The 11865-nt window shown below is 38.9% G+C and overlaps 1 protein-coding gene across 1 annotated transcript in view; it reads right to left on the bottom strand.

Annotated features, from left to right (window-relative positions):
- Window positions 1–11865, bottom strand: part of LOC129675665 (solute carrier organic anion transporter family member 1A5-like) — a 37160-nt gene that overhangs the window by 1012 nt on the left and 24283 nt on the right. Inside the window, exons 8-13 of the mRNA XM_055605647.1 lie at window positions 11349–11513; window positions 10082–10277; window positions 8374–8539; window positions 6341–6513; window positions 2350–2414; window positions 553–670 (exon numbers count right to left, since the gene is read on the bottom strand). Coding sequence (XP_055461622.1) covers window positions 553–670; window positions 2350–2414; window positions 6341–6513; window positions 8374–8539; window positions 10082–10277; window positions 11349–11513 — 883 coding nt within the window. The remainder of the gene's footprint in view (window positions 1–552; window positions 671–2349; window positions 2415–6340; window positions 6514–8373; window positions 8540–10081; window positions 10278–11348; window positions 11514–11865) is intronic.

Genomic DNA, 11865 nt, shown 5'->3' with positions numbered 1-11865 from the left:
AGTCTGAGTGGATTTGGGATCATATAGAAATACATCTCTGGGTGTGTCAATGAGAATTTTTTCAGAAAGTTTTAGCTGATGATGAACTTCCACCATGAATGTGAGCATCACGCTCTATCATCCCTACTCCCTTAGAAGGGAGGGGGTCCTTCCTCTCTGTCCATAGATATGGGTTGGTAGGAAATGAGAGGTTTTGTTCCTGTCTACAGTACCCTGATCCCTGATATCTGAATCTTGCTGTCTTGTTTTCCTCCAGTGCTCTGCCATGCTAGCTCAGTTCAAGGTGCAGCTCTCCCATCCTGCTCCAGGGCCTCTATGTAGATACCTACTTTCTAAATTATTCTGAAGGGTTGATTAGGAAACCCATTCACACTTAAATGAATTAAGCACTTTAGAAATTATGGGAAAATATTAAAATATATAAATAGGGAAGTTATAGCAGCCATGTGCTTTCTGAAAATGAAGCCAAATATAATCTTATCAATTAAGAGCATGTTAAATATTAATGGGGACATTTTATGCACAAGAGTAGATTTCAAAAGTTATCTTTACCTGAAGTTATTTGTATCATACATCCTGCATGCCCCTGGCTCACCACATTTCAGAGTTCCCCAATGTAAACAGGTTCTGTCTATCAAAGCACCAAAATAAATAGGTCCTGGGATGCCAGCTGCAATGAAAAGAGAAAGAAAAACAGCTCATTAACAGGAAGAAAGAAGAAAGATGTGTATTTTATTTTGAAGTACTTCAATTTCTCTTTTATAAGACTGTTTCTCCAACCATGGATCATCTATGAAAATAACCTAGAACCCCTCCTCGGATATAGCCCATGGTAGCTGAGTATCCAAGTGTGTACCCTAGTAAGGGGAACAGGAACTATTTTTGACATGAACTCAATGGCTGGCTCTTCGACACCCCAACCCCCGGAGCAGCCTTGCTAGACCACAGAAGAGGACATTGCACCCAGTCCTGAAGAGACCTGATAAACTAGGGTCAGATGGAAGGGGAGTAGGTCCTCCCCTATCAGTGGACTTGGGAAGGGGCAGGGAGGAGATGAGGGAGGGATGGTGGGATTGGGAGGGAATGAAGGATGGGGCTATGGCTGGGATATAAAGTAAATAACCTGTGATTAATATAAAAAATAAAAATTATTATAAAAATAGAACAAACTATGAATCAAAGACTCTAAACTTACTTTGAGAATTATCAGTGGATGCAAAGTTTCTAGATCAGAACAAATACAAACTATGTAGAAGATGCTAAGAAAATATTCTTTAAGTTCATAACCATGAACCTCATGTATTTTCTAAAATGTCTTGTGCTGGTTTTCTATACATCTAGCTAACAAAAACTATTTCCTACTGATTTTTGCTTGAATATGCTAAAATATAAAAGGTGTAATTAATTTGAGATAAGATCTTTAAAGATAAGGGGAAACATTTTCAACTATACAGTTACTTCATTCTCAGACTATTACAAGTAGCCATTACCAAACACAATGCTTGTACACTGAAGCTCAACAAAAAGTGGGCAGAGCACACCTATGTTAAAGATGCTACAGGTCATTGGAACTTCCTGGATATGGGCAGTAGGGATAATGCAGATCCAAAGGCAAATTATCTTTACCTCTCTTATTGATCATTCATTGCCTCATTGCTGCTTCCAACTATATATCCATGCAAATCTGAAGTTTTGGTGATGTTATTGACTTAAGAGGTCACTAGACTCCACCCAAACACTAAGAATGCCATCAGATAGCATCTGAGCCTACAGCAGAAATTTCCCTGCTTTGTTGTAACTATCCTACATGACATTCCCACATATATTTTTCTTTTTTATTTAACTTTTATTAATTACACTTTATTCATTTTGTATCCCCTCATAAGCCCCTCCCTCCTCCCCTCCAGGTCCCACCCTCCCCCGCTTTCTGCATGCATGCCCCTCCCCAAGTCCACTGATAGGGGAGGTCCTCCTCTCCTTCTTTCTGATCTTAGTCTATCAGTTCTCATCAGAAGTGGCTGCATTGTCAGGGTTCTAGGTTACCTCCATGAATAGTCCTTGGTTGGAGTATGAGTCTCTGAAGTGCCTTGTTCATGGATTCCTTTGTTCTCTAACTATAAACATCACAAAACTGTCTTCATATATTTGTATGATATTTGTATGACTTCAATCTGTATGCCTATGTCATAATCACTCATTTTTGATTCCAGAATAAACCCTTATAACCTTTAAGGAGAGAGTTGTGTTTGGGGTTGACAAGATAGTTTCTGTTTCCTTATTCAGAAAAAAAATTAATTAATTTACTGAGCACTTAATATTGGTCTGATATGTTGGGGAAATTCATCATACCAAATACTCTTGTGCAAAATGCATGTAATCCAATTCCAAGTGACTTCTCTTCAGACTTGATACACCTGGAAAATACATGCATACATACATACATACATAAAAGTACACACATATCTGTCCTAGCATCCTTCCAATGACATGATTCTAATTATTAAGATTTTCATTCTGATGTGGGAATAGTACAGTTCTACCTCTGTTATGCCCACACAGAAGAATGAATTCTGAAAGTTGTCCTCTGACCTCCACACATCTAAAGCAGAGCTGAGCCCATTAACAGTTAGACACTGTCTGCTAACCTAGATGAATAGTTTCCTGGTTACTATATCAACCACCATGCCATACCCACTGTCATAGACCCAAAATTCTGAAACCACAAACCAAGCAAATCTTTCTTCTCTTATGTTGTTTGCCCAGCATTTTGTCATGTTGATAAAAAAAAAAAAATCTAACACATGTTACATAAAAATTCAAGATATGGTAAAGGCATTCCCACAGATAAACCAAAAGAGAATCTTTCATGTAGGATATGACATTAAGAAAATGACTTTGTTCTATGGAGTTAACAATTTTAGACATTTGTCTCCCCTATACTGCCTACAAAAATACACTTGAAATGGTTTGAGTAAGGATAAAAACTGGAAAATATTCTCATAGGAATATGGAAGCCCCTTTAAAATGTGATCTTTTTCTACTAAATACATCTTTGGGTAAGAAAATCATAATATATGCAACATGTGGGATTTTATTTTGGAAGGGGTTTCATGAAAGAGTTCAGGAAAACACAACAGACTAGGAGACTAATGATAGCCTGCAACCAGTAATACTGTACAATCCATCATTTACACTGCAATCTTCAAATTCATCAAGAAAGACCAAAGAAAAATGAAAAAAAATTGAATATACCTTAACCTCATTATATCAAGAAACAACACATTAGGGCCTACAAATGGTTCAGTAGGTAAAGTTCTTTATCACAAAGCTTGACAAACTGATTACAATACCTAGAACCCACAAGGTGGAAAGAGAACCAAGTCCTGTGAGATGTCCTCTCATTTGAACATGCATCCCATGGCATGCAAACCAAACACACATACACATACACATCCACACATCCACATAAACGCATGTACACACATGTGCATACAAACTATTTCTTTTTTTTTTTTAGTGAATAAATTTTTTTATTATTATTTTTTTCTTTTTAGTTACATTTTGTTAACTCTGTGTCCCAGCTGTATCCCGCTCCCTCATTCCCTCCCCAACCCCACACTCCCTCCCTGGTCTCCTCCCTGCCCCTTTCCAAGTCCACTGATAGGGGAGGACCTCCTCCCCTTTCATCTGACCCTGTTTTATCAGGTATCTTCAGGGCTGGCTGCAAAGTCCTCCTCTGTGGCCTAACAGACTGCTCCTCCCCGGGGGTGGGGGGGGATCAAACAGCCTGCCCTTGAGATCCTGTTAGAAATAGTCCGTGTTCCCCTTACTTTGGAAAACTACTTGGTTACTGAGCTACCACGGGCCACATCCGAGCAGAAGTTCTAGGTTATATCCATAGATGGTCCTTGGTTGAGTGTCAGTCTCAGAAAAGACCCTGTGCCCAGATATGTTTGGTCCTTGTAGAGCTCCTATCCTTTCCATATCATACTAACTTCCCTTCTTTCATATGATTCCCTGCACTCAAATACATTAAACCATCAACCAGCCACTTGAGAGTCAACTTCAAAATGAGAAGGTGAGTGTGGGAGGGAAGTGGGAGTAGGTATGCAGAAAACACACAGAGCATGTTTGGAGGTTCTAACAGGAGCATCCACCTGCTCATATGCCCTTCACCTATGACCATCCTCCTCTATGAAGAACAGTTATCTTTTCAACTGAGAATGCAACTTTGGAACTGAGGCATCTGGAGTAGTGAGCGAGAAAGACACCACTTAGCCACATCAGCTGAATCTTCCTAGCAGGTGATGAGGTGACAGATGTCACAGCCAAATGTCCCTCATTTGAAATAACAACTCTTAAGTACTAGCAGTACTTGATGTCTTTCTCTGTCCATAAACCTATGAACTAAAACAAGGCATATACCACATCGCCATCTGTGTGGATATAAGAATAGAACAAAAATCTGGGCACAGGAGTCTTTTCTGAGACTGATACTCCAACCAAGGACCACTCATGGAGATAATCTAGAACCCCTGCACAGATGTAGCCCATGGCAGCTCAGTCTCCAAGTGGGATCCTGGTAACGGGAACAGGGATTGTCTCTGACATGAACTCAGTGGCTGGCTCTTTGATCACCTCCCCCTGAGTGTGTGGAGGGTAGCCTAACGAGGCCACAGAGGAAGACAATCAGGTCCTGATAGGGTCAGATGGATGAGAAGGAGGACCTCCCCTTTCATTGGACTGGGGGAGGGGCATGGGAGGAAAAGAGGGGGATGGGGAGGGAAAGAGAGAGGGGACTACAGCTGGGATACAAAGTGAATAAGTTGTAATAAATTTTTAAAAATTAAATAAAAAATTGTAAAAAGAAGAAAAAAAGGATAGAATATCTTACAGAGGAAATAAATATATAAGGACATATATCTAGTCTATTCCAGTGAGTGAGTATGATGAATAGAAGCAGGAGAAAGAAAAAACAAAGGGGAGAAAGAGAAAGGGAAAAGGAGGGGAGGGAAGGTTTGGAGAGAGGAGAGGAGAGGAAAGGAGAAGAGGTTTAAGGGGAGGAGAGGAGAAAAGCAAAAAAAAAGAAGAAGAAGAAGAAGAAGAAGAAGAAGAAGAAGAAGAAGAAGAAGAAGAAGAAGAAGAAGAAGAAGAAGAAGAAAGGGATTTGGAAAAGGAGAAGGAGATATGTGGGCAAGGAAATGAAAGGCCACAGGAAAAGAAAGGGAGAAATGAGAACTTTGATCCAGTCTATAAGAATGAAGTGTTATGAATCATGCATCGGTTAACTCAATATTGCTTCTGAATTTCAATGAGACAAGAAAAGGGGAAGTTGAACTGTTTCCCATTGTTAGTGGGTGTGAAGGTTGCTAGACTGGAAAGAACACCTGCAAGAAAAATAACCTTCAAAACTAAGCTCTACAAATTTCTCACTGTGTATTTGAGTTGAGTACCTAGTGCTGTACTCATGTACCTTCTTGTTAGGGAGTATCTGTTATTGCATTCGTGTTCTTTGTTAGACAGAATGAACTCAGGATGTCAAAAGAGCCTGGTCCCTTTTATACAGTCAGTTAGCTGAGCCATACGAAATGAGTGCTAGGCACTGCTCTCTACCTGACATAACAAGAAGACTGTTCTTTTAGGCTCAGTGAGGGGAGAAAAATAGGAAAGGGAAGAAAGAAAAACTTCAGCAAACTTTCAATTATTGTTAAAGTTAGCAATGCTTAGCCTAAGAGTCTTGATAAAGGTATCTTAGAGCATTGAGGTTCTAGGAACCATGACTCCACGCGAATTTCTTGGGAAAAAGAATTTAATAAATGAAAACAAACCAAAACAAAAACAAAAAAACAAACCTAAATGGCATCAGTAGGTTCGATCAGTCAGTAAAGGTGCTTACCACAAAGACTTTAAGACCTGAGTTAAATCTCCAGAACCCAGAAACATATGATGATAACAACAATAATAAAACAACAACATCAATAATAATAACAATGAAGCCCAATTCAGTGACATTCATCTATAATCTCAGAATTCCCACAGTGAAATAGGAGGAGCAAACAGCATTGCTTGGCACCTTGAGGGCTAGGTAGGCTGCAGTACATAGGCAGAACAGCATCAGGAATAACAAGAGAGACCCTGCTTCAAAACAAGATGAAAGGGGAGAGCTGAATCCCTAACATTGTCTTCTGACATCCCTGTGTTCTTAGTGCCATTTAGGAGCACACAGGAGCTCACACTCATACACACACACACACACACTCTCACACTCACACACACTTGCATATGCACACACCATAAAGAAGGAAAGAGAGAAAGCTAAATGAAAGAAGCTACTTATTACCTCAGAAGAACCATGTACCCAGGTATGGCTGCAAGTGAATAGATGAAACAGGCAATTCCTGAAATTATTAAAAAGTACTGCAGCCTGTTTGCACAGTCACGGCCCTTCTGACACAGCCCGAGGACTGCAGATGAGTTTCCAGACCAGCGAATGCAGCTGCAGTTTTGAAACACCTGTCAAACAAACAAAAACCAGTGTCTTATTTAAGGAAGAAAACTATTGGGCTTAGACCTTCAGTATTTCCTACAAAGGCAGTTGGATTGGAGAGTGTTGGGACCAATAATACAACTTGGAAGAGCACTCGCCAAGCTAGAATGAGGAACTAGTTTGAGCACAAATACTATTAAACAAAAATACTAAGTAAGTGAAATGGAGATTCTTTTTTCTCTTTATTTCTATCTCTTTTTTGATATCTCAAAATTCCATCCTAAAATATAAAAATGTAAATTTTAAAATTGGTTATTCTTTTTAAATACATGGAGTAAACTTGCAAAAATTCAATTACCCTGAATGCACATTTTATTTTATTTACATTTATTTCTTTGCTTGTTTTTCTTTCTTGTATGTGTGTGCATATGTGTGTGTGTGCATGTGTGTCTGTGAGTGAACACATGTATGCTACAGCATGCATGTAAAAGTCAGAAGGAAAGTAATGGTAGTTAGTTCTCTCTTTCTTCTATGTGGGTCCCGGGATATCATTCTGGATGTAAGTCTTGGTGGCAAATGCCTTTACTTGTGCCAACAATCTAGCCTGCACATAATTTTCTAAAAGTAAATAAATACTATTTTGTTTTGTTTGTTTTGTTTTGACCCTAGTACTAAGTACTAAAACAAAATGTACTTCTGAGTATTGGTGGAATAGTTAGTTGCTTACTAATAAACAAAGTGATACCCCCCCCCCAAAAAAAAAGCTTACTTAAACAATAAAGTCAATACTTACGTTCCCAGGTCTGATTATGAATGAAAATTTCTATTTCATTTTGATTGTCAACCAATTCTAAGTATTATGACATGTCTAAGGGAAGGAAAAATGCTTGACTCTTTATCTTGCTAAACCATCACAATGAGGACTGGGGAGATGGAACAGTCAGTAAGTTCTGCACAAGCATGAGGACCTGAGTTCTCATCCGCAGCACACACATGAATAATGCATGCACAGAGCATGTGCTTGCAACAATGGTGCTGTGTGGTGGACACAGGTGACTCCCTGGGGCCCTCTTGCCAGGCAGCCTAAGAGGACCAGCAAATTCCAGGCCGGTGGGATCCTGTCTCAGAAGCACCAAGTACATGGCGCCTGAGAGTCAACAGCTGAGGTGGTCTTCCGGCCTGCATATGCACACACACATTACATACACCAAATATGGAAGGAAGGAAGGAAGGAAGGAAGGAAGGAAGGAAGGAAGGAAGGAAGGAAGGAAGGAAGGAAAGAAAATAGTTAAAAAGAAATCTCATGATATATAAAGATAAGTTTCCTATCCAGCTCAACTACACAGCAAATTCGAGGGTATCCTGACTTTCACGAGGCTCTATCATAACAAAGGGCAGATTCTAAGAGTAATTTACAGTTTCAATTCTAATGCTGATTTACGAATAGGTTTCTATATCTGTGTGTATACAAAGAGCTCCATGTGGGTGCCTGAGGAAGGCAGAGGAAAGTATCAGATGTCCTGGGGCAGGAGTTGTGAGCTGCCCCACATGGAAGCTGGAAACCAAACATGTCCTCTGAAAGAGTAGCAGGTGCTCTTTATAACTGAGCTCTCTGTAACCCATCCAGATGTTTTAACTCAGATCATTTGAATAAAGATCTCATCTGCCTTGAAATTACAAAATAATGCTCAGACCCTGCAAGGTTTTACATAATATCTAGGAATTTTAATATCAAGTGTGTATGTAAAAATTAAATTGAGTTGTTCACAAATATTAATCTATTTTATAGCATGACTAATTTTGTTTTTTAGAAGCTGTAGGCTTAGGTCATAGCACATGTTAACACAGTACACACACATCAGCCCAGATACTGAAAGGATGTTTACCATGTTGATTCCTGTTCCAACAGATGTCTCACAGCCTGCAAGACAGGCAGACATGTATGCTAGGCCATTGTCTCCACATACCGGATCCCATGTTTTTGTTAAGCAGCTACACCTTGTGTTGCAGTCAGTGAGGACCTCATTCTCCACAACAAGAGGCTGAGGAAGTCTGAAATGATTTAAAAATAATGGTACAGATATTAAACCCACCCAAGTACTTTATTTTCTTCTCTTCATCTCAGTGTTTGTACACAAACACACACAGAGGCAGAGAGGGAGGGAGAGAGACAGAGACACACAGAGAGAAACATTTAATCTTCTCCCTCAGAGCAGAAATAGAAATGTCTAAATATCGACATGTATTGACTATATTATGTTTTTAGCAAGCCAGTTATCTCCTCCAGTGGTCCCATGACTAAAATCAGATGACATATATGCATATATAGTTATATATAATTTTTATGCCTTTATGTTTGAAATTATTTAAATCTTACAATTCTTAAGGATTTTGAATGAATATTACTTTTAATATCTTTCTATGTGGGTCTCTCTCTATGTCTGTTAGTCTCTGTCTCCTCTCTCTCTCTCTCTCTCTTGTGTGTGCGTGTATGTGTGTGTGTGTGTGTGTGTGTGTGTGTGTGTGTGTGTGTGTAGACAGATGGTCACAACAGCATGCATGGTAAGGTAAATAGATAAATAGATAATCTTTCACCTTGCTGGAGACAGAGTCCCCTGATGTTCACTCCTGCAAATACCAGACTAGCAGGCCCTGAACTTTCAGGGTTTTCTTACCTGTGCTGCTCAGCTTACAGTGGGAGCACTTGGATGACACACACTCAACCATGTCAAGCTTTACACAGGTACTGAGGATCTGAACTCAGGACCTCCTGCCTGCTCAGCAAGTGCTTTACCACTGAGTCCTCTCCCAGCCCTGTGAAAGGGACCCCCAAGTATATATTTCATTTTAACTGATTTTTTTATTATATAACTTTGCCGTAAACTAAGTTTTAAATTTCCCATGCTAGTACAGAATATGAACAGGCAACCTTTAAAATAGAAAATCTAAGACCACAGAGTACACGAAATATAATTATACCAGTGACATATAAAACTATATACATAAATTGACTTACCATTAGATTCAATTATGCTTAAATTGGGTTTGTTGCAGAAACCTATGAGTGCTTGTTGCTCTGTATAGCCAACTTTTAAAGCTCTCTCTCTCTGTTTTTTTGCAAGACATGGTTTCTCTGTAGAGTTGGCTGTCCCAGACTCACTTTGTAGATCAAGCTGGCCTCAAACTCACCGAGATCTGCCTGTCTCTGCTTCCCCAAGCTCTGGGATTACAAGCATGTGACACCATCCCTAGCTAAAGCTATTTCTTGATGAGAGTATAAAACACATGGATAATTTAGAGTAAAATCTCAAGATCACTTTCCTATATTACACTTTAAATCAGTCTATGGTATCACCATGGCAACTACCCATATGTATATGGAATCATAAACTTACTCACTGGTAGTCTCCAAACCTCTTTATATGCTTACAATTTGTGTGAGATTGTATAGGATTGATGGGTGGAAGAAAAATATAACATAACCACGAATAACTGTCATTAAGTCATAATAAAATGATCTGGTCATATACAAGCATCCAAAAGAATGGACTAGCAATGTTGAAAGTATTATGATCTTCATTAGAAACAACATACCCTTCATAAGAAATAGTTAAGCCGGCAACTGGGAAATTATCACAGGCCATCATAAAGTGAAAAAAAGATAGAAGGTACTCGACTAGGGAGAGGCAAAATGATATGGATGCAGCTTTCTTGACAGGAATCTTGAACTTCTTCATAATAAAGCCACTAATTAAATATCCAAGGCATATTGGAGGTAAGTAATAAAGACCTATAAATGAAAGTAAAATATAAAACACAGCAGAAAAAATGTTATCAATTTATCTAATACATCTTACTTAAGAAACTAGCTCTACTATTCAATGATCTGAATCCTATTCACTCACATATTACATACAAAGAGGTTTTCAAATGCTCCATAACATCACTTTAAAGACACAATTAGCATGTATTTAATAATTTGCAGCAGCTTATCAAAATCATATGAGCAGCACACACACATATGGTATTAGATATTTCATGTATTTTATCCACTCTGTTTAGTGGGAACTTGACTCAGCTCCAGGTGATTTTGAAGGTGACTGTTGAGTTTGTGCTTATCAAGTGTAGAACATTTTGTGCATTGTTTGTTGCTCAGCATTTTTCCTCCCTGAGTCTTCTTACTCGGCCAAAAAAACAAAGGGAAAAGGAAAGAAAAGAGAAAGTCCCGGCTAGGTTGCATTCACAGTGTCAGCAACAGGCTTAGAAGAATTTAACCACATTTTGCAACTCTATGCCCATGCATTTACTATTTTATGTCTGAGGGTGAGGACTGGGATTTGGATTTTCAGAGAACTCTAGGTAAGGTGGATGCTGGCAGCCTGAGAAACTCAGTTTTCAAGAGTAAAATGAACCCAGGAAAATTTCAAAGTTGCTCACACTCCCCAAGTTTAGTGTACTAACAAGAAAAGTAGACTGGCTGCACAGACTCCTCAGACCATGAGGGAACCAAGCAGCTGAATTAGAAGGAATGTGGAGAGCAATCTGGGAGTAAAATACAGAATCCCAAGGAGTTAACTCTGCATTCTTCTTTGAATTAACATATTTCAGGTCTGAAAATTGACTGATATGAACTTCCCCCAAGATTTCCATAACTATGATTGGAGAGAGAACTAGAGGGTATTTCTGCCATCTTCCTTTCCATATCTTTTCATGATTTCCTTGGAGATTGGAAAGAAGAAATTTACAAGAATATCCTAACAAATTTCAATTTCATCGGAATCTCCTAGTTGTATTATCTTACTGTTTATCATGTCCTTATGGTACATGGAAGTGCTCCTAAGGAAATAATGAAAGGACATACCTATGAGAAAGACTACCTCTGCAGTCGATTTTCCAAATTGCTGTTCCAGGTATTTAGGCAAGAAGGTAAAGGAATCAACAAATGCATTGAACTGAAGAACACTTATGAAGATGAAAAGCATGTAAATCGTATTGCAGGACAGGCTCTTCATGAATGGTAAGAAATCTGAAACAAGAGAATGTAGAGACCACCAAACTTGGCCTTGAATTTTGTTTCCAGTGTTCTCCTAAAATCTTCTCCAAGATTCTTTACTGTAACAAAAATGTATTTGATAAATCTTTAGCTCTTGAGGGTAAAGTTCTATATCACTGCATAAATCACTTCTGGAAGTTAGTGACACACCCAGCTATATAAGAATCAGAACTCAATTGTGCCAGCAAGCAAATCTATAAGGAGATGTAATTGTGTCTGAAGCCACACTCTCTCGTTTGCTTTCTCTCCTTTTTTTTCTATTGGTAATCTGCATTCACTAGAAGTGACTAGTCTATTCTCTGGAATCTGCAAGGGATGTGCTTGG

This window comes from Psammomys obesus, unplaced genomic scaffold (genome assembly GCF_907164565.1).
Source record: "Psammomys obesus unplaced genomic scaffold, mPsaObe1.curated_primary_1811, whole genome shotgun sequence".
NCBI classification, from domain to species: domain Eukaryota; kingdom Metazoa; phylum Chordata; class Mammalia; order Rodentia; family Muridae; genus Psammomys; species Psammomys obesus.
This window is presented reverse-complemented; position numbering and strand designations above follow the sequence as displayed.